The sequence below is a fragment of the Taudactylus pleione genome, unplaced genomic scaffold (genome assembly GCF_031769625.1).
Source record: "Taudactylus pleione unplaced genomic scaffold, aTauple2 ptg000251l, whole genome shotgun sequence".
NCBI lineage: Eukaryota > Metazoa > Chordata > Amphibia > Anura > Myobatrachidae > Taudactylus > Taudactylus pleione.
In genome coordinates this window covers 2754069-2776936 of record NW_028284653.1, presented here as the reverse complement: position 1 = coordinate 2776936, position 22868 = coordinate 2754069, and the positions used below count along the sequence as shown (strand labels likewise).

The 22868-nt window shown below is 46.6% G+C and overlaps 1 protein-coding gene across 10 annotated transcripts in view; it reads left to right on the top strand.

Annotated features, from left to right (window-relative positions):
- The first annotated feature begins 1932 nt into the window (after window positions 1-1932).
- The window catches only part of KIF21A (kinesin family member 21A), a 172540-nt gene continuing 151604 nt past the window's right edge, over window positions 1933-22868 (top strand). For 4 of the 10 annotated variants that reach the window (XM_088480188.1, XM_088480187.1, XM_088480180.1 and 1 more), the window contains exon 1: window positions 1934-2146. In XM_088480188.1, coding sequence (XP_088336314.1) covers window positions 2112-2146 — 35 coding nt within the window. In that variant the 5' untranslated portion in view covers window positions 1934-2111. Of the gene's footprint in view, window positions 2147-22868 lie in introns of all 10 variants that reach the window. The other 6 variants (XM_088480184.1, XM_088480183.1, XM_088480181.1 and 3 more) reach the window with 2 other exon arrangements.

The following is a 22868-nucleotide window of genomic DNA, read 5'->3' as shown; positions in this document are numbered from 1 at the left end:
CTAGGGGGGGTCGGGCAGGGTGCGTACCCTGGGCGCCGCCCTAGTTAGCCACCAGTGTAGCGCCGACCACAGTGAGTGCGGTCAGCGCTACACATTTACACAGGACCGGCGCTAGGCTTCCAGCGCCGGTCCTGTGCTGCACACCTGAGCCCGTTCCCTCCCCCTGAGTGCTTGCCCAATAGCGCCAGGAGGCGGGCTCAGGCTGTGCACAACACACTCATCGCCGCCAGCGCTGGCGGCCATGTGTGTGTTAAACAGCAGCCAATGAGAGTCAGCTAGACTCTCATTGACTGCTGCAGCACCCACTGCAAGAGCCGGGCTTCCGTCCGGCTCCTGCAGTGGGTAATGGGACAGACGTCATGACATCATGACGTCTCTCCCATAATGCTGAGCTCGCCAGCCCGGGAGGACTGGCGGGCGGCAGCGGGAGCGGTTTCGCGGACCGGAGCAGCAGCAGCGTGGATTCAGGTAAGTATATTTTTATATAATATTTTTAAAAACCTGCCTGCCCTACAGGGGGCACACCGGGGGAGGGGGGTGGCTACTACTGGGAGGACCTCTACTGGGGGTGGGGGCACAACGGGGGGTGGCTACTACTGGGGGCACCATTATTTCGAGGACCTCTACTGGGGGGGCTATTACTGGGGGCACCATTATTGGGAGGACCTCTACTGGGGGGGCTATTACTGGGGGCGCTTAATCGGGAGGGGGAACCTCAACTGGGGACCACTACTTGGGGGGGGACTACTACTGGGGGCATTGTAAAAGGGGCCTACTACTAGGGGCACTGCACTGGGGGGACCACAACTCGGGGCAATAACAGGAAGGACCACTACAGAGGGCACTGGATAGGGGGGATCATGTTGACACACCCCATTTTTAAGTGACCATGCCCATTTTTTTCCGCGCGTGCACATATCGGGGTGATGATCAAATTTGCCCTGGGCTCCAAATACCCTAGTTACGCTACTGGTCCTGGGAGTGGCTTTCTAAAAAATATCTTTCGTCGTTTACCGCATATAAACTGCACAATATTGCTAATATCGTACAGCTATATGCGATAATTGACCAACATCTTGGAGAGATGATAGATGCGATTTATTGGCCGCGGGAGTGCGCATCTGTCATCATTCAGAGCCTATCCATTAGCAGATATAATGAACGATTGAATGATATATCGTTCATTTTTATCTGCTAATGGATAGGCCCCTTAACTCAGTAACTGCACGATTTTTTGAACAATATTGACGTCGTTATAGTTAAATCGTTCAAAAAATCATTACGTGTGTATGCACCTTTAGATCTAGCATTCTAGAAAGCACAGGAAAAAGTTAGGCAGGGAAGTTGAAGTGAAAATGAGGTGTGAAATGTTGGAGGTTAATGAGCAGACAGTGGTGAAACTAATTTGCAAACACTGGAGATATACTTTAATAAGAAACACATTTAAAAATAAAAACAGACACATTCCCGTTACTGCACACTGAACAGTGGTTTGTTTTTTTTTCTCTCCAGAAGGACCAAATTGTGCAGAGATAATTAGCACATTCTCGGATCCTCCTACATAGCAGGGTGTCGCCAGGTGGTGAGCTGGAGGCTGCAGCTGGATGGGCAGAAAGGATGGTTAATGAGATGGCAGCGATCTATGGCCAGGCTGCTTTCCTTTACAGAGTCAATTTGCATGTTAAAATAACTAATAGTGGGCTCAGGCTGCACCCTCTATGCGATTGCCTTCTGACCACACACGCCAGTTACTGTTCAAATGCTGTGTATCCGATAGGTAGCACTGCTGTATGGGAACACTCCTTATGGGAGCACGCAGTATGCGGACACGACACTTGTTACTCCGTACCGTGCATATGTGCAGCAGCAACAGAGGCCAGTGACTGTCTGCACAGGCTGAGCATAAGGCTGCCTGGGGGCAAGGGGGGCAGTGACGTAACGGCCGTGTCGCAGGGCACTGAGAACAGCACCAGGGGGCGCTCTCCCGTCCTCTATCGGCAACTCCGCCTCCTCCCGGCTCCCATCACAATGACGATGTCCCAGGGCTGATGGCAGCAGACACAGGGGGAGAGACACAGGACGAGTGACCGTCACGCAGCCCAGACGCCAGGATGCAGGATGAGAGCTCGGTGCGGGTCGCTCTCCGGTACGTTGACCGTTCGGTGCTGGATTAATAGGTGTCGATCTGTGCCAGTCCTCCCTGCTCTGCACTTGGGCTGAGCGGTCACTGGTGAGACGTCGCCTTTGTGCACCTGTGCTAGGCAGCCTGCAGCTCCCCCCTCCCCCTGGGGATACTCTGCCCCAGCTGCAGGGATTGACACCCGTCCCATCTGCCCTGTGTGTGGTCACCCCGGAGATCAGTCCCCTGGCAGTATCCTGTGCCCGGTCACCGCGGGGGGAGGGGGGCAGGCCTGCCGGCTCTCCTTACAGAGGGGTTGTTAGTGCCGTGACCTGCCCCCTGTGTGCAGAGCTCATGTCAGGGCCTACACTAAGCACATACTGACCCCACCTGTCTTGCTGACCCCTCTCTCTGCTGCACCTGTCTGTAGCTGGCCAGGCTGAGGGGTCATGCAGACATGTGCTGGGTTAGCTGTTCCCATTCTAGGTAATTATTAACCTGTTCAGTGGTTTTGGATTTAACAAGTTCTGTTGTTGATGCAGAATGGCATCAGGTAATCGGTGCAGTCATATAGCCACTGGCTGCAGCATTGCACAAGTAAGCTGTGCTGTCATACAGCCATCGCATGTAGTATGGCATCAGTAAGCTGCGCTGTCGTACGGGTCAGTGGCTGCAGCATGGCATCAGTCAGCTGCGCTGTCATACGGGCCAGTTGTGCAGCATGGCATCAGTAAGCTGCGCTGTCATACAGGCCAGTGGCTGCAACATGGCATCAGTAAGCTGCGCTGTCATACAGGCCAGTGGCTGCAGCATGGCATCAGTAAGCTGCGCTGTCATACGGGCCAGTGACTGCAGCATGGCATCAGTAAGCTGCGCTGTCATACGGGCCAGTGGCTGCATCATGGCATCAGTAAGCTGTGCTGTCATACAAGCCAGTTGTGCAGCATGGCATCAGTAAGCTGCGCTGTCATATGGGCCCGTGGCTGCAGCATGGCATCAGTAAGCTGCGCTGTCAGAGGGACCAGTGGCTGCAGCATGGCATCAGTAAGCTGCGCTGTCATAGGGATCAGTGGCTGCAGCATGGCATCAGTAAGCTGTGCTGTCATACAAGCCAGTGGCTGCAGCATGGCATTAGTAAGCTGCACTGCCATACGGGCCAGTGGCTGCATCGTGACGCAGGTAAGCTGCGCTGTTATACGGGCCAGTGGCTGCATCATGGCCTCAGTAAGCTGTGCTGTCATACAAGCCAGTTGTGCAGCATGGCATCAGTAAGCTGCGCTGTCATATGGGCCCGTGGCTGCAGCATGGCATCAGTAAGCTGCGCTGTCAGAGGGACCAGTGGCTGCAGCATGGCATCAGTAAGCTGCGCTGTCATAGGGACCAGTGGCTGCAGCATGGCATCAGTAAGCTGCACTGCTATACGGGGCAGTGGCTGCATCGTGACCGCGGGGGGAGGGGGGCAGGCCTGCCGGCTCTCCTTACAGAGGGGTTGTTAGTGCCGTGACCTGCCCCCTGTGTGCAGAGCTCATGTCAGGGCCTACACTAAGCACATACTGACCCCACCTGTCTTGCTGACCCCTCTCTCTGCTGCACCTGTCTGTAGCTGGCCAGGCTGAGGGGTCATGCAGACATGTGCTGGGTTAGCTGTTCCCATTCTAGGTAATTATTAACCTGTTCAGTGGTTTTGGATTTAACAAGTTCTGTTGTTGATGCAGAATGGCATCAGGTAATCGGTGCAGTCATATAGCCACTGGCTGCAGCATTGCACAAGTAAGCTGTGCTGTCATACAGCCATCGCATGTAGTATGGCATCAGTAAGCTGCGCTGTCATACGGGTCAGTGGCTGCAGCATGGCATCAGTAAGCTGCGCTGTCATAGGGATCAGTGGCTGCAGCATGGCATCAGTAAGCTGTGCTGTCATACAAGCCAGTGGCTGCAGCATGGCATTAGTAAGCTGCACTGCCATACGGGCCAGTGGCTGCATCGTGACGCAGGTAAGCTGCGCTGTCATACGGGCCAGTGGCTGCATCATGGCATCAGTAAGCTGTGCTGTCATACAAGCCAGTTGTGCAGCATGGCATCAGTAAGCTGCGCTGTCATATGGGCCCGTGGCTGCAGCATGGCATCAGTAAGCTGCGCTGTCAGAGGGACCAGTGGCTGCAGCATGGCATCAGTAAGCTGCGCTGTCATAGGGACCAGTGGCTGCAGCATGGCATCAGTAAGCTGCACTGCTATACGGGGCAGTGGCTGCATCGTGACACAGGTAAGCTGCGCTGTCATACGGGCCAGTGGCTGCATCGTGACACAGGTAAGCTGCGCTGTCATACAAGCCAGTGGCTGCAGCATGGCATCAGTAAGCTGCGCTGTCAGAGGGACCAGTGGCTGCAGCATGGCATCAGTAAGCTGCGCTGTCATAGGGACCAGTGGCTGCAGGATGGCATCTGTAAGCTGCGCTGTCATACAAGCCAGTGGCTGCAGCATGGCATTAGTAAGCTGCACTGCCATACGGGCCAGTGGCTGCATCGTGACACAGGTAAGCTGCGCTGTCATACGGGCCAGTGGCTGCAACATGGCACAGGTAAGCTGCGCTGTCATACAGGCCAGTTGTGCAGCATGGCATCAGATAAGTGGTGCTGTAATACATCCACTGTCTGCAGCAATGTAGGGTTTCTCATATGATGTGTTGTTACTGCAAAATATCACGTTGCTCCTTTTTTGCTAGATATGAACAATATGTGATGTCATGTCATCATTTTATTGGTCTGACCATGTGATATATGAATGTAGGAAACAGATTATGTGCAGAAAATGGTTGCTTGTACTTATCAATCAGTTTTTGTTGTGAGTAGCTAAAGGCGGGTTTCCACTACCCGATTAAACAGCGATTGAACAATAATGACAACGTTATCGTTCAATTGCTTGTTATTCGGGCACAAATCGGGCAGCTAAATGTCAAAAACGACCAGCGATGCGCGCTCCCGCTGGTTGTTTTTTATATCTCTCATCGCCCGAACATGCTGGTCAATTTGCCGATAATGACAGATTGGCCATGTTCGGGGATGAGGGAGGGTGCCTACACTGAACGCTGATCATTCAGTGTAGGCACAGCTCAGACTGTGAAATGACTGCACAATTACAATGTCGTAGTCGTGCAGTAGTTTCAAAGCCTGCTAGTGGATACGCACCTTAAGACGTCACTTTATTTTAAACACTTGAACATTTGCCTTCCAGTTCACATTCTCTCTAGCTTACGTTTTCTTATTTGAAAAACAAATTTTCGATATTATGTTGCCTAGGGCAAACTATCCACTGGAGTTTTTTGTACCATGAGTACTTTAACCAGGTGACAGCTCAGCTATATAGTTTTGAGCAGTTTGCCTGGGATGTGACATTGTAGAATAATAGTTGGTGAGAAACATCCTCATGATTTCCTGGTTGTTGTTTTAGTGAAAGATCAGTGATATCTGCATGTTTCTGATTGTGCAGAATTTAGAAGAGATGCAGGCAATCTTTGTAAGTGCTGTGAAACTGAAAGCCAACATAGCTGGCTGACCATTGTTGCACACACAGAAGCTGAATGAAAAAGTTTGACCAAGCTTCAGCTATTACAATCCATGTTTTAAGGATATCCATGCTTGAGTACAGATGGTTAAATCAAATTGGCTGAGGTACTAATTAAGTCACTAATTAAGTCACCTGTGCTCAAGCATGGATATCCTAAAAACCTGGACTGTACTGTAAAAGTGGAGTTTGGGAACCTCTGAGCTAGAGCATGGATGTTTCTGTATGACCTGCTTAATTTTTTAGAACATAGGTTCTCAAACTCGGTCCTCAGGACCCCAAACAGTGCATGTTTTCCAGGTCTCCTCACAGAATCACAAGTTAATCTCCACCTGTGGATCTTTCAAGATGTGTCAGTGAGTACTGAATACACCTGTTGGGTGACCCGGAAAACATGAACTGTGTGGGGTCCTGAGGACAGAGTCTGAGAACCACTGTGTTAGACCAATGTGTCAGTGTAAATTAATCAGTGAGCATTATATGAATCCATTTGCCATTCATAAGTGCTGATATTTATTTCTGCTAGGTCGGCAATTATGTACTGAATAAAATTGAAGCAAATATGCATCATTATTGATGATGTGATGGAGTGGGAGAGACCCTTGGTCACTTGTAATATTCAAAAACATCTCTAAAAGTTTTTGTTTTCTGATAGAATTGTACAATGATTTGAAATAGTATTCACTGCTTTTGGTGCTTTACTGTAGGCTCTTCCTGAGTGACTTCCTGTGGTTAGTTAAATAGTACACTTTTGTAAGTTGCTCAAGAACTTTAGCGTTCCAAAGAAAATGTTTTACCTGAACTACAAAACAGCATTTGTAAATTTAAAATGTCCTCCAGTTCCACCCAATGTGCACAATGTTTCCATGGAAATTCCATTCAGGAAAGGGAAATGTAATAACACCAATACTGTTGAATAGTTGAAATTGGAAAATAGGGAAGGCTTGTCATATGTTGAATACATTGTTATTCTTGTGGTAAAGTAGTTGGTTTACAGCAGTTAGACTTTGCATAATGCACAATGCATCTTGCTGTGTTTAAGACCTCACTGCATGGAAGTTTCCATACTTGCTGCCGGATTAACAGAGTGACCTGGTCAGTAGTCCAGGGCCCCCACACATAGCTTCATCACCAGCATGGGTGACATGGTGGCATAATGTGATCTGGTTGCACAGGGCTGAAACTAGAATTTTTGGCACCAGGGGCAAGACAGTAATATGGCGCCCCCCCCTGCCCATCCTTTTCTGACATAGATTTAATATATGTCCCTTAAAAATATTTATTAAGTTTTCTTAAATAAAACCATCAAATGTCCAAATTATTTAATTAAAATTACAAATTTCGACAAGCTAAATCGGGGGGTACCATAGTGAACCCCCATGTCAAAGCTTCTTTTGGGGGGTGTCGGGCTGATTTCCCTAAATGTGACATGACTTTCCGCTTGTTTAAGTTTCGCCGGGTCCCGTTTTTGCGCACTTTCTAATTGAATACGGGGTAAAGCGGGCACGCGCGCGATACTTTTCTGCCTCCAAAACAGGCGAAGTAGGTGAAAAGTCCGGGATGCGGAAAAGTATTGCGGCTCGGCTCAAATTGAATACGGCTCTAAATATATATCTATATAAACTTGAAATTTCAGTTTATTATTCTTGTTTCTATATAGTCAGAGGGGTCCGGCACACTCATAAACAAAATGACTGGCCCGGTGCCTTCACAATGCGATCACGCATACATACAAGTGCAGAAGTGCGGCACTCACAGCAATTGTAATAGAATAATTAGCACATACACAGGGTGTTTTTCATCGTTTAAATCTATTGATTTTCTTAAGGAAATATTTCCTAAAGAAATTCAATAGATTGAAATGTTGAAATACACCCTGTGTATGTGCTAATTATTCTATTACAATAGCTGTGAGTGCCGCACTTCTGGACTTTATATATAGATATATGGACATATATATATATATATATATATATATATATAATCTGTATGTATATGTATGTGTATATATATATATATATGGTTTGTCCCCTGTCCAAACCACATATATATATAATCTCTATGTGTGTGTGTGTATGTATGTATGTGTGTGTATATATATATATATATGTTACATTAATAAGTTAACATGGGGTGTTTATAAGGGGCATCACTTACCTGGGTGACACCTGGTGCGGATGGTCGGAGTTCGCTCACACGGAAGCGGCGTGGCTTCATGAGAGGGGCATGGCTTCGCTCTGTGGAGCCAAGCCTCTTATGTGTGCCGATCTTGGGGGCGCTCCCGCCCCCCGTTCTCTGCACACAGTGGGCTAACCCAGCGCTCCAGCAGCTGCTGGGGCAGCCCACAGTCTCTCCCCTGCTTCTCTTTGGTTTCTGGCTTCTTGGTGACACCATCCAATTGGGTGACTCTGCTATTTTGGTGTCACCCCCGCGGATGGAGTCACCTGGTGCAGCCCACACTCCCCTTGTGACGCCAGTGGTTGCACTACATTATGTATAGCACATTTGTGGTGCTGAAGGCATCTGACATAAAGTTTATGGTAACTTACCTCCTGGTATATTTATAGGGTAAATATAATAGCCTGCGACTTGCATGCATCAGTGAGTTCCCGGCGAGTCTGTCCGATGTTTTAAAAGGGCAATCAACCTATTAAATGATTGCCCCTTTGAAAACATTGGGCAGACTTGCTGGGAACTCGTAGGTAACTGCAAGTGGCCAGCTTTACATTTACTCCTATATGTGAAATGCAGAATTGTTTTGTTGAATGCTTTATGAAGTGTGGTCTTTTGTACATGAAGTGTGGTCTTTTTGGTAGGTTTACAATAAAAAGGTCCACATCAGAAGGTCGACAGGGTACAGAAGTCGGCACGTTCATTTTAGCGTTAGGTTAAAATAATTACAAAAAAACAAATCGCGCTTCAACATAATGTCCCTGTCGGCCCATTTACTGTCGACCTTTTATTGTAGACCTATCAATCCACACCTTTTTTGTACTATTCTGGTAATGTAAGTCAGGATGTAGGGTGTCATTACAATACCATATTTACTAGTGCTTCAGTCTACAGAGCTGTTTTAGTTAAATTATTAATGTATTCTCCGAACAAAAAACATTGCTCTCTTTTAGCCTTCCTGGAAAATTGCATTGTCACTGCAGATGAGCTGAATAATTGATGAGGAATATTGTTAACGGTAAAGCAGTGTAATACTGGGCCTCATCCTTCTTTGGAAATACTTGTACATGGGTTCAGGTATACTGGACCCTGCTCTTATCTCAGCCGTGACTCCATTCTCCCTTTCCCTCGCAGTGGAAGCTGTTCCCCCATGCTCCAATTCTCCTACTGCTCATGTGATCCATGATTAATATATAGATTACTAGCTGAAGTTCCCAGCATTGCTGTGGTTTAAATCTTCAAGTTATTAAGTTATCAATGAGTTGGATGTAACTGTCAACATTTTAAAAATAATTAGCAGCTTATCAGCTCTTCCAACACACCCATGAGGTGGTTGCCCAGTGTCGTTTTTGGTTTTGGGGTGTCGCCAGTAGCCCTAATCCCCCAGGTTGATACAGTAGACATCTGATGGAGTGAACACCCGATGAAGTGACCTGCCCAGTAGAGTGAACATAAGATTTTTTGCATTGACTACCTTATGGAGTGAACATATATTTTACATGAAATTAAATTTGTTTTAAGATTATTATATGATTTCGTCCAAATCCATCCAATGGAAGGCCCAGAACAGGCTCCCTGGTCACAGTTTTGCTCGGCGCACTCTGCCGTGAGGTCTGACCGGGACCCCAACCACTCCATTAGGCATCCCAGACCAATTGCCACTCCTCTGTGAAGTTTTCATCCAAATCCATCCAGTGTAAGGCTCAGAACAGGCTCCTCGGGTCAACGTTCTGCCCAGCACACATCAACGGGAGGTCTGACCGGGACCCTAACCCCCATTAAAACCTGGCCAGGATCCAGCTGGACCACCTCGCATTGGTTTCATCCCAATCGATGCAGGGGTGTCCGAATGCATAACCGGACAGACAAGCGAGCAAACAAACAGACCAATGAATTTTATATACAGGATGTTATTGTGATATTCAGTACATGTCACACTTTTTATTTTTATGCCTTTCAGTCATCAACTTAAGTTATTTCTGACTCTTATTTGGTTCAGAATAAGTTGTTTAAAGACTCTTGTTGCATGGTAAACATTTGCATGTTTTTAATATTTGCTCCTGCATATCCAATCTGTTGTAAAACAGTAACAATGTAACTATATAGTTTAATGTTCAAAGATTGGTACACACTAGAGCGATGTAGTGCCATTTTGGCCATAAACACTGCAAAATATGCGCGCTACCGCAGTCTCATACGGCGTTGTCGGGTTTGATTTGCTGAACATCAAACCTGACGATATCGCATGCAGCGCCATGCAGTCTAATGAAAGACGGAACGAGTGATCATTACATCATTCTGATGTGTACCCAGTCAGGCCGACATATCTGCTGCTTACACATCACTCAGTACCCACATGTACCCAGCTTAAATCATTTCATGAGAATGTGGTGTAGTTTTTATAGATAAATGGCCTAGTTTACACAGCAAATTGCTGCAACAATGTTTTTTGAAGCTGTGCTTGCAGCAAATTTGATTAGACCAAAAAATTTAAGAAACAGTCTTCTCTTGTCTTTATTGGTTACTATGGGGGAGAAATATATATTAAATCTTGGAGATAAAGTAGAGAAGTTACTAATAGTAACCAATCCGCTTCTATCTGTCATTTATCTAGCACAGCCTGTAAAATGACATGCATACGCCTTTCACACTGAAAATGAAATTACGGAGTAATTCACTTTTACCTGGTAATTTGCTAAACAACCCAGGATTTTTCCCTGTGTGAAAGGGTCATCCCGGGACTAAATTCCTGGGGGTCCGACCCTGGTTTTTGGCAGGGTCGGAGACCTGGGAATTTAGGCCCTCATTCAGAGGCGGCCGGAGGATGCAAGCGGTCGCTCAGAAACAGGGCGGCCGCTTGCATCCTGACCGCTCGCCTCTGTTTCGGTCGTTAGGCTGTGGGTGTACACCCACAGCTCTAACGACCGCTCGGGTGATGGTCGCGATGGTCAGAGACCATCGCGACCATCGGGGCTTATAACGAGACCCTAGGGTAGGGTCTCACTTGTCATAAGCCCCGGAGAGCTTCTGGCTCTGTTAGAGCCGGAAGCTCTCCACTGACATTACTAGTGATGTCAGTGGGGCCTCCCCCAAACGGCAGGCGTTCCCATGGGAAGCCTCCGTTTGGGCTGCCACCCCCCCGGCCTGCCTTCCAAACGGGGCGAGCTGTCAATCAACATCGACAGCTCGCCCCCTTTGGAAAGAGACCCGCTACGACCGGCGCTGTCGGTCGTAGCGGGTCTCACGCATGTGCACGAGGGAGCCGGCTCCCTCGTGCGCATGCGCACTGGCAAAACATTGAGGCGGCCGTGCGGTCGTAGACCGTACGGCCACCTCTGCATAAGGTCCTTAGTCCCGGGATTACCCTTTCACACAGGGAAAAATAACGGGTTGTTTACCAAATTACCAGGTAAAAGTGAATTACCCGTTAATTTAATTTTCAGTTTGAAAGGGGGTATCAGACAGAAAATGGCAAAAAAACTGGCATGCAAATAGCAGGATATGAGCTGTTTTTTTTTTTCTTCACTTCATCTATCTCCAAAATTTGATAGATCTCCCCTCAGTTATGTAGATGCTTTGTAGCGATGCACACACTTCTGTCCCAATTCGGGCTTTCGCAATGTTGAGAGGTATGGTATAACTGCAAAGTAGTTCCTCTTTTCCTGTAGTAAATTCTACTTATTTTACACTTTTAGGCATGTTGCCATTTTGCGGTAACACCCTTGAAATTAGTTACATTTCCCAATGTGGGTATTGGATAACCAAGGCTTGTGCACCCCAGCTGCATTACAACCTGTCCCTTCATGCATTTTGTTAGTTATTTTACAACTTCTGTTCCGGGTATTTCGGAGAGCTATTTCTTGAGTTTGTTGATATATTCATTGATCTATCCTGAGGTGAATATCTGTTGGGACTATGCCCCAGATTTGCTGGTCACAGATTCTGGGTTATTGGGAATCTGCGTGTGCTCAGAACCTGTTCGGCGTGATCGCTTGCAGGCCCCCATATGCCTCTACCTGATTGAGTCGTATACGGAGAGGTGTGGGGACAGCCTGTGTTCCTGGAAACGTTTTCCGGGAGTGGCTATGCCAGGATCTGCATCCATAGACGCAGATTCCTGGCTTCGCATACTGACCAGCCTGCATAAGCTGAGGCTTACTCAGTTGGCAGGCGCCATCCAACAACGCAACCTCGGTCGCAGCGTTGGGATCGCAGATGCAGCAGGTGGTGTCATTCCTGCTACATTTGAATTTTATCAAGGATGGAATTGCAATAGCTGCTTGTGTGTGGCTTTGCAATTCCGTCCGCTGCTGAATATGTTCCATATTCCATCTTTTGATTTCGTCAACAAATTTTCCTACTGCTAATTTTAATATAGTGGCTGTTTCAGTCCGTCTGTTATGATGGTCTTCATCAATAAATGGTTACATATTTGTACACAATATGAATTCTTATACATTCTCCAGCAGTGACTAATCTCTGGCTAATAATCTGTGTAGATTTCTTACAACTTCTTAGGAATTTGAGAAACAACCTAAATAAACAGTTCTGCTTTAGTTGTGTTCTCCACGTCTCTGATAGGAGTTGGACATGACACTTATAGGCCTGTTCAGCCCACCTTCCCTTGTTGTCATTGGCTCCTTTGTTTTGGGGGGAGCTGAAGATTTAGGCCCTGATTCAGAGCCGGACGCTCTGACCAGAGCGCTCGCTCTGAATCAGGGCCCACCTCCATTACTATGGAGCGTCCTCCTGGACGCTCGTATAGCTGTGGGTCACCACCCACAGCATATACGAGCGTGCAGGATGATGGTCTTGACCATCGAAACTGCGTGCAAAAGCTTGCGGTTGAGTTTTTCAACCGCAAGGCCAGGAGTGATTTTGGCTCTATCAGAGCCAAAATTACTCCCACCGACATCACTAGTGAATGTCAGTGGGGCCGGCTTCAGACGGTAGGCGTTCCCTTGGGAACGCCTCCATCTTGCAGGCACGCCCCCGTCACGCCCACCAAAGGGGGCGTGCTGTCAGTCAACATCGACAGCACACCCCCTTTGATGAGACACTCCGAGCGAAGGAAAGTCCTTCGCTCGTCGCGTCTCGCGCATGCGCACGACGGAGCTCCCTCCGTTGTGCGCATGCGCAGTGTAGACCATCGACCCACTTGCGAGCGGACAGCCGCTCGCGAGTGGGTCTGAATGAGGGCCTTAGTTCCCAGATGAAAACTTCAGCCAACTTTGGGGTGAAAGGGGCCCACTCAAGGCTTGCGGTGGAGGTGGAACTGAATACTCTTACTGCAGTATTCGCACATACGCACTATACGCGCAGTGATGACCTACATGATCTGGCTGTGTGCCCCGCAGCCAATGGCAATCCTGCAGTGTCTCCCCATCCAATTGCCGCCTGAGGCCTCCTCCAAGCCAGTCTTCTGTCTGGCAGCCAGCGCTCTGCAATTTGCATCCAGCTCTCTAGGCTATGCATCCTCTTTCCCGTGCTCGGTACCCCATCTCCCGGGGCTTTGCACTCCTTCCCTGCCGGCTAAAAAAAGAAGAAACTTTAAATACTGCGCATAGTGATATAAGTAATCGCAATCAAATTTATAACATATATCAGTGTTTGCTTTCTGTTGAAATACAGGAGGCTTGTATATAATAAACAAAAAAATGGTTTTATTCAGATAAATACCTAAACAATATAAAGTCAATAAATAAAATCACAATTGATAAAATAGCATACATTCTAAAAGGACAATATTGATCTTAATATGCCAATGGCCATATGGAATTGAGAGTAGATAAGTAATTTAAAGTACATACAGAGCAGTTAAATAACCACTCCTGTGTGGAAATAATCAGTGTTCCCAGCTCATTAAATGTTAATAGTAGCAAGAGAATTTTTGTAGCTTATAATTGAAAGCAAGTAGCCATACTGTTGCAATAATAGTCTCAAAGAACAAGCCTGAAACATACACTCGCATCCTAGTTTTGGCCCTGCTATGACCCTCCTGGCCAGCGTTGTTGCCCCCATCATGTTGGTGCTGTCGGCCAGTTCTAGCAGCCTGGTGAGGTGTACACCCCTGGCTCTTTCAGCCTGCAGACTCTCCGCACCTGTTGGCTATGTGAGATTAAGGCCATGTATTTATGAGCATTATCAGTACTGAATTATGAGTGTGACTTCCCATAGTGTACAGTAGGTGTAGGACATTTGGGGTGGTCTGATGTTATGTATGGAGACATAGGGGAAGCTCAAACACATAAATTGTGATGGGACCCAGAAACCGTGAAGTAGAACCCACTTTTTTAAAGTGTGGGGTTCCTGGATCCCACATTTTTTTCGATCAGTTCTATCACTGTTACTGTACCTTGTAAGGGGTCTTCTGACTCAAGGGTCAGGAAGTGAAGGGGGACTAATGGGTATGGAATTGTATCACAGATAACAATAAATGCCTTTTCATTTTTTCAATTCTAAGCTGGTGTACTCTGCAGGCTTCAGAACTGTATGATCTGTTTCTCCTTGAGAAGTGTTAGTTGAAAATAGTGAGGATATTATGATATAATTGTTTGAAGATGTCAGGGCCAACACTACCATTAGGCAGCTGCCTAAGGGCGCCGGCCTCTGGAGGGTGCCACTGAATCCACAGCAGTGTCTACAGAATAACCACCGTGATGAGGCAGCAGGAAGTTTAGTGATGCTTGCACACCCCCGGTGCCTGTTGAGCTGTGCCTGGTCTGTACCTTGTGACCCCACGGCTGTGCAGCATGGCTATGTGTGAGCCTGGCAGTGTGCAGTAGTTCGGGCAGAGGCTGAGCAGACAGCCGGTCATACTACAAGCAGCACAGGGGCTTGTCCATTGGAGCTCATGCTCCAGGTAACGACGAGTGTGGAGGGCGCAGTCCGGACTGTGCAATCGCCGTGCTGCTGTGTAGGGTGTGTGGTGAGTGCCGTGGAGGGGGTGGCGGCATTAATGTTGCTGTGTGTGCAGAGGGGAATCTCTGATCTTTAGTCACTGCTGGGTTTTGAGGCCGCTTATTATCTTCCACAATAGCACAGTCATTTTTCCCAGTGTTTGCACCCCAACCATATGCCAGCTCCCCGGGCAGAGGAAGAAATAGGTGCTGCTATTCTGGATCCCACTTGTCACATGGTTACTTGCAGCCTGGTGCTGTATATGTGTGTTACCTTCCTGTGTGCATGAAGTACATGTCCTTAGTACATAGGGGAGAGGGAGGGCTTGTGGGGGTCGCTAAGCTGAAGCTTTGCCTAGGGTGTAGAGAGAGCTTGCACCGGCTCTGGAAGATGTATTTATAAATGGCATGCAATTTGTGGCCTACTATGTTCTAGCTGTCGATTCATGGAAGCCACATCACATAAAGCACACACCCACGTGGCCATACATGTCTCTTTGTCAGTCATAACTTGTGGGTTTTTGTGATGTTTGGCAACAATCTAAAATGAAGCACTGAATGTGCATATGAGATTTCATCGATGTTTATTTTTAATCAATATTCATCTGCTCGTCCCTCAAACACCCATGTATTAACATGCTGTGACAGGTTCCTGTTCATTCTTTGAAATTATCTCTGTACAGACTTCAACTAAAACCTGAAATTGGGCGTGCTGTAGTGTCTCATGCCGTTTGTCTGCTGTAAAGCTCTTTATTCCGTAGTCATGTGCATTCATGTTTGAGTAGTAGGAGGGTCTGTGCATAAACTTGTTATACACCTGTTTCACTGAAATAATATGCGACCGAGAAGTCTGACATCTGTAAATAGTTACTTTCCACTTAGCTTGAAATTAATGCTTTAGGCTTTACAAGTACTGTGGAGCATGTCATGTAGTCCAGCTAAGAAACCTTATACTGGAAGGGGTTTCTCAAATGATTGACAACATTCTGTAAAATGTTTTATTTACTGCAAATGTGGTACGTAATCTGAATGCTGAAGCTGAATTAAAGAGAAATTAGTCTATTTATAAAAGGGAGAAAAGCATTTTCTTTTGGTGAAAATGTGTGTACAAGTATTGCTGCAATCCTGCTTTTACTGGATCACCATCTCAGGATGGAGAAATTAGGAAATAATAACATTTTCTTTTTTTTTCGGGGTCCATAGGCTCCACAGGGAGACCTTGGGGTGTAGGTTGGTTCTGGATCCCGGGCACCACGCAGTTAAAGCTTTTGCTCCCACGATGCACTAGTCCATCCTCCCTATACCCCGAGCCAGAGGCACCTCAGTTATGGTTTGAGCTCGGCCGGAGTCGGGTCACTGTTAACGCAAGGGGGCTGTTTAGTGGCCCCAGAGCTGATTTTATTTTATGATTTGGTAGAAAAAAACCTATCTTCAGAGCGCGCAGCAGCAGACTGTCCATAGGATGTCTGCGTTGCCGCTCCGTCACCCCGCCGCAACGCCAGTACCGATCTGGGGATCTCGACGGGACCCCGGGGTCTGTGCTAACCGGGCCTCGTGGGACATCCCGGACTGCGGCCAGACGTACGGGGACAGGTAAGAGCAGGTCACCTCTTGCCCCTCGGCTGCTCAGCTTTGTAAGGTGTCCATGTGGTCTTCCATTCAGACCTATGGCCTCCTATGTCTGTGCATATGTGAATGCAGCCGCTTGCATTGACACACCCACAACACTCCCGATAATATGCCCACTGAATGGATCATGTTTGTGCGCATTTCTAGCTGCCTCTTAGTCAGTGCCCAGGAACACCCATCACTTTTTCCACCACCTTTTTGATACAATCTATCTCGATCACTACAGAATTTTTGTGCGTATACTCTCAGGTCTTGACAATTTTATTGAAAGTCTAGGAGCCAACTTAAAGGTTTAGGGCCAGACTATCGTCCGCAACCAAAATATATGAAAACTTCTATAGAACACCACTCATGCCCCTTCAATGTTCCTCAGGCTTCCCCACATGCCATTAGACCCCAATACACGTCTGTCTATGGTACCCAATTCATAGTCTGCCCCACCACAGTGCCCCCAATACATAGTCTGCCCCACCACAGTGCATCCAAAATGTGTATAATTTTATTAATTGGTACAGAGAGGCAAGGCTGCTGTCCCTGCATCTCCTCCCTGGCCTGTGAAATGAGACACCAGCAGAATGACCTTGCTGGGTCTCCTCGACTCTTCATATGTGTGCAAGTACCTGACTTGTTTGTAGCTGGGCAGCTGCAGGCAGGGAGGGAGGAGATCATGTGGAGCTCATCCTGGTGACTGTGGCTGGCATGGTCTATGAAGGAGGCCTGCTCTGCCACCACTGTTTCTTGCTGGCAAGTGTACATTCATGCTCTGTAGGAAGAGCCCCTGCAGTATGAGTAGCCCAGAGAGCTTCCTGACAAACCAGCCCAGGCTGTCCAGCATGTGAGGAAGGGCAGCCAGCAACATGTTAGAGTGACTGATACACAACAGCCCTCCTCCCGGGGGTTGTTCCTGTCTGTGTGTCTTCAGCCAGGAGGGTTAAGTGGATGTTGTAGTACGGAATGGGTATGAAATACGCCGGCGGTTCGATTCCCGTTAGCGGCAGCCCGACATGAGTAGAGTTCGAAGCAGCGGAAGCCCGACAGCGCTGGAAATCCTGATCGTGGATAGGTGAGGTTGTACTAACCTAATCTAACCCCCCTAACCCTAACCTTCCTTAGGGGTGCCTTACCCTAACTTCCTCCCCAAGTGCCTAACCCTAATCCCCCCTCTAAGTGCCTAACCCTAACCACCCCCTTCCCCGCTGCCTAAACCTAAGTCCCCCGGGGGGTTGCCTAACCCTAAGTCACCCCCCGAGGGTGCCTAACCCTAACCCTCCCTCCCCTTAGCCTAACCCTAACCCTCCCGGGGGGGTGCCTAACTCTAAGTCCCCCTCGGGATCTCTAATCCTAACCCTCCCCCCCCCCACGGCTGTCCGCTCGCGGCGCCCGGCATCACTACGATCGGGATGCCGGGCGCCGGTCTCCCGGCGTTGGGGAAATGCGGGCGTCTACATCTAGACGCACGGCATTTCACCCTTGCCGGGATATGACAGTCGGGAAGCCAGCTGCCGGTATATAGGCAGTCGGCTTCCCGATTGCATACCTTGCCGTACTGCATCGTCCATGGTGTTAGTGTCCTCAGTTCTGGGGTTTATTCCCACTGCTGGCAGAATTCCACCTTGCGCCGCATAAATATGGTAGTAGGGGAAGCCCTGTGTGAATGCGCTGTAGGTCATGTATCCTGCTCAACAGCGGGCTGTGTGCTCTCAGTATCTAGTCGGTGAGGTGCTGTGGAGCTTTTCAGTGCGCGGTTCAAATAAATAATGGCATATCATTTTGTGTCTTAACAGAAAGTAACATGCAATAGTGACATATATGGAAAAGTTAAACAATAAAATGTCATTTAGTTACAGTGAGGTGTTTTAATAAGTTAGCTTTGTGCTTTGCTGCTTGACTTATAAAATGAAGTAACTTGCTAGATTATCTCCTCAAAAGACGAGTAGTAGTATTCCTCATACGTTGTTTCTGTCTCTTCTTTAAATATCAAATACATGGACCTGACTATTATGTTGGGACCCTACTCCTAGCATCAGGATGCTGCAACCACCTATTTTGTGTCATCTCTTCTAGGCATAACCTGTTCCACCCAGGGTAATCCTACGTAGTGCTCCCAAGATGGCTGCCTCATCTGGTACCTTTTGTTGGTGGAATATATAACCCTTGGAAGTTTATTTCCCAAAATGTCTGCACCAACCCTGCAATATGCTTATTGTACTCTCTAGATTTTTAATTATCTCCGTGTGGTTTTCTATTTTCTGCAATGTACCATGTTTTCTGATGTCTGTAAAGTGACTTTGAGTCCTGCAGGAGAAAAGCGCTATATAAATAAAGTTGTTGTTGTTGTTTATTAGTATTATTATTATTCCTGGAACAGCTTTCCCATCTTTGTATAGCTATCAATATGTGATACTAGTTCAGCACATACTGTAGGTGGTCTTTTTACAATTGTTTTAAGTTAAAGCTTTAGAGGTGGTTTAGAAATGATGCATGGCTGTTTGAGAAATAACTGTGACCTTCAACATGGGCTCATCTCTTTATTCTGTTTTTTTTGAGTGTGAAACGTTACCTTTTTTTTTTTTTTTGCAATGTTTATCCTGTGCACTTAATCCTATACAAACTCAGTTGTGATATTTTTATATGTGACATAAAGGTTATTTCCTGGTTTTAAAAAACTGTGTTTTTGAATCACCTTTTTTATTTTCCCTAAGTATATTTAAGAAGCAGTAAAACCTATAAATGAAATCTTCAACGGTAAACTGTAAAGGTAAAATACATTTTTCCTGACATTCCACTGAAGCGCTGCTAAAACGTGAATTATTATCCCCTCTCTCTTATACAGACATTTTAGCCCCTCCCACACCCTAACGGCAATTTCCTAGTGGGTTGATATACAGGTCTAACTGCTGAGTCTGCATAAATATGACTTGCTGTAACATCATGGTCCTGTGTATGAATTCACAAATCCGCACACATTGCATTTCTACATTGCAAAGTCACTAGCACAGTGGTTCCCAAACTTTTTTGAATCGCGGCACTCTAGTGCATCAGAATTGTTTTCACGGCACCCCTAAGCCAATAGTTTGTTATTGAAAGATTCTGAATTTTTTTTAGTGAAGTGGTAAAAGGAAGTAAATTGTGCTGACCTGGCATCCTTAGGCTCAGTTATGTAGTGGGTGACAGGTTTGCGCTTCTGTTTGTCCACATATGTATATTACATTGACCATAAAGAATTTGATTTGGTGCTGGACCACCATCCTGAGGCACCCCTGCAAGTGTCCCGAGGCACCCCAGGGTGCCACTGCGCGCAGTTTGGGAACCATTGCACTAGCACATTACATGCGTTAGAGAAGCACCTTCCTTCTCTTTGGCAACCTGCTGCAAAGGAGTGAAAGAGCGCATTGGTGAACATATATATTTTTGCATAAACAATCTAGTTATTTATTTCTTAACATTTACTTATATTGTGCTTTACAAATGGAAACAAAACAAGACTGGTTAACAACTGACAAAGAGGTAAGAGGGCCCTGCTTACCATCTATTTATGTATTTTCTGCTGAGTTATACTCCACTATATATATAATTATATATTAAAGTTCTGCACTCGCATTCAAAAGTTAATGCAACTGCTGGGGTGCTCCTCAATTGTTATCAATGCCAGCTAGAATACACAGTCCATCCCGGTGTCAGGAAGGAGGGAACTCTCCGATAGCCTGTCCTGTCTGTATTCCTAGATGAGGCAGCTGGTTACTCCGAGGTGCTCAGTGGCCGGTTTGCATTTCGACATGAAACACACAGTATTTCCTGTCTGCAATATTACACCTCTCTGCTCTTTTTGACTCATGGTTCTAATTCTCTAGCAGCTTAGAGCAATGTGTCTGCTAAGTGTAGCCCCATTATGCCTATTTGTTCTGGTAAGAGGTTGCTGTATATATTTTGTGATTTTTGCACCTTGTAGGTGACAGAATTTATTTAATTTCCGGCTCTGCATTTCAGCCGGACCGCAGATTGTTTGCACGTTTTCTTCAGTATAAATAGAGGAGCCTAGTGAGACAACACTGTTATCTCTGCTCGTGATGTAATTCTTGCTGTAATGCTGCCTGGAAAGACATCCTGACGAATCGCTGACTTCTGGCTCTGGTATGACCTATGGACAACTATAATATCTGAGTGTGTGTGTGTATATATATGTATATGTGTGCGTGTATATATATGTATGTGTATGTATGTATGTATATATATGTGTGTATATATATATATATATATATATATAATATATATATAATATTATATTTATTTACACACACACACTATATGGACAAAAGTATTCGGACGCATGACCATTACACCAACTGTAATGACATTATATTCAAATACAGTACATATATTTAAGTATGGAGTTGGTCCCCCTTTTGCAGCTATAACAGCTTCCACTCTTCTTGGAGGGCTTTCCACAAGATTTTGGGGGTGTTTCTGTGGGAATTTGTGCCCATTCATTCTGTAGAGCATTTATGATGTCAGGCACTGATGTTGGACGAGAAGGCCTGGTTCGCAATCTCAGTACCAGTACATCCCAAAGGTGCTTGATGGGGTTGAGGTCAGGGCTCTGTGCAGGCCAGTCAAGTTCTTCCACACTGAACTCATCAAACTATGTCTTTATAGTCCTTGCTTTGTCATGTTGGAATAGAAAAGGGCCTTCCCCAAACTGTTGCCACAAATTTGGAAGCCTAGCATTGTCCAAAATGTCTTGGTATGCCGAAGCATTAAGATTGCCCTTCACCGAAGATAAGGGGCCTAGCCCAAACCCTGAAAAACAGCCCCATCCCATTATCCCGCCTCGATCAAACTTCACAGTTGGCACAATGCAGTCAGGCAGGTAACGTTCTCCTGGTACCGGCAAACCCAGACTCTTCCATCTGACTGCCAAACAGAGAAGGGTGATTAGTCACTCCACAGAACACTTTTCCACTGCTCCACAATCCAGTGTCCGTGTGCTTTACACCACTCCATCCGACGCTTGGCATTGGACTTGGTGATGTGAGGCTTGCATGCAGCTTCTCGGCCATGGAAACCCTTTCCATTAAGCTCCCGCCGCACTGTTTTTGTGCTTACATTAATGCCAGTGGAAGTTTGGAGCTCTTCAGCTATGGAATCAGCAGAGCGTTGGCGACTTTAACGCACCATACGCCTTAGCAGTCGTTAACCCTGCTCTGTGATTTTACGTGGTCTTCCGCTTCGTGGCTGAGTTGCTGCTTTTCCTAAACACTTCCACTTTCTAATCGCTTACAGTTGACTATGGAATATGCAGCAGGGATGAAATTTCACGAACTGTCTTATTGCAAAGGAGGCATCCTATCACAGTACCATGCTTGAAGTCACTGAGCTCTTCAGAATGACCCATTTTGTATCACAAATGTTTGCAAATGGAGACTGCATGGCTAGGTGCCTGATTTTATACACCTGTGGCAACAGGTCTGATTGAAACACCTCAAATCGATAATTAACAGGTGTGGCCAAATACTTTTATCCATTTAGTGTATATAATATGAGGTGTAGCTATTAAATAATGATCGTGGATAATACTATAAATAATCGAATGTTGTCCCTATCAAGTCTGACTTAGGGCCTGATTCAGAGCCGCTCGGTAACGGCCGCTCGTTCGCTCCGAGCGATGTTTGCCCAACTGCGCATGCGTACGGATCATTATACGCATGCGTGAACCAGTCAGTGCGGTCGAAATTCATGTGCTCGCAAAATAGCGAATGCCTGATAATTTGAGTGACAGAATGAGGCGTATGTGGGTGGTAACAGGGGAAGGTGCTTGAAAACGGGGAGTGGAGATCCGAAAGCAGGCGTGCTTAAAGGTCAAAACGGGCATTTTATGGGTGTGCATAATTAAAACAGCAGCGTCATTGACCACGTCACTGGGTTATTTTATAGCCAGAACTGCTCGCAAGATTGTGGTAGCAAAAACCAACCACAAGAATAGCGAGCAGTTCATACGCTGGTCGATGTACTCGATTAATCTAATAAATAGCGGACATTACGTTGGATGCGAGCGGCCAGGGGGCGTATTTATCCAAAAAACGACCGCAAGTTTTGTTCGCTCGTTCAGACCTAGAGGCGTGAACAGACCGCAAAGAGCGAATGGTTCATTTGAATAGCCACCCCTATTTTCTGGATGAGCGAGCGCTAATTGCGTCCGGCTCTGAATCAGGCCCTTAGTGTTAATCAATACTGGTCCTGGAGAACAATACAATAGCATTAGCAGTGTTAATATCATAAATATCACAAAACGATCAAAGACCCGAAGCAACAACATCTATTGATGGGTCTGATAGGTGAAGTGAGTAACATTTTAGTCTCATTACAATGGCTTCTGTCAAGGGGTGGGGATATATTAGGCAGCATGTGAACAGTCTGTACTTGTTGATGTGTTGGAAGCAGGAAAAATGGACGAGCATCAGGATCTGAACGACTATGGCAATGACCATATT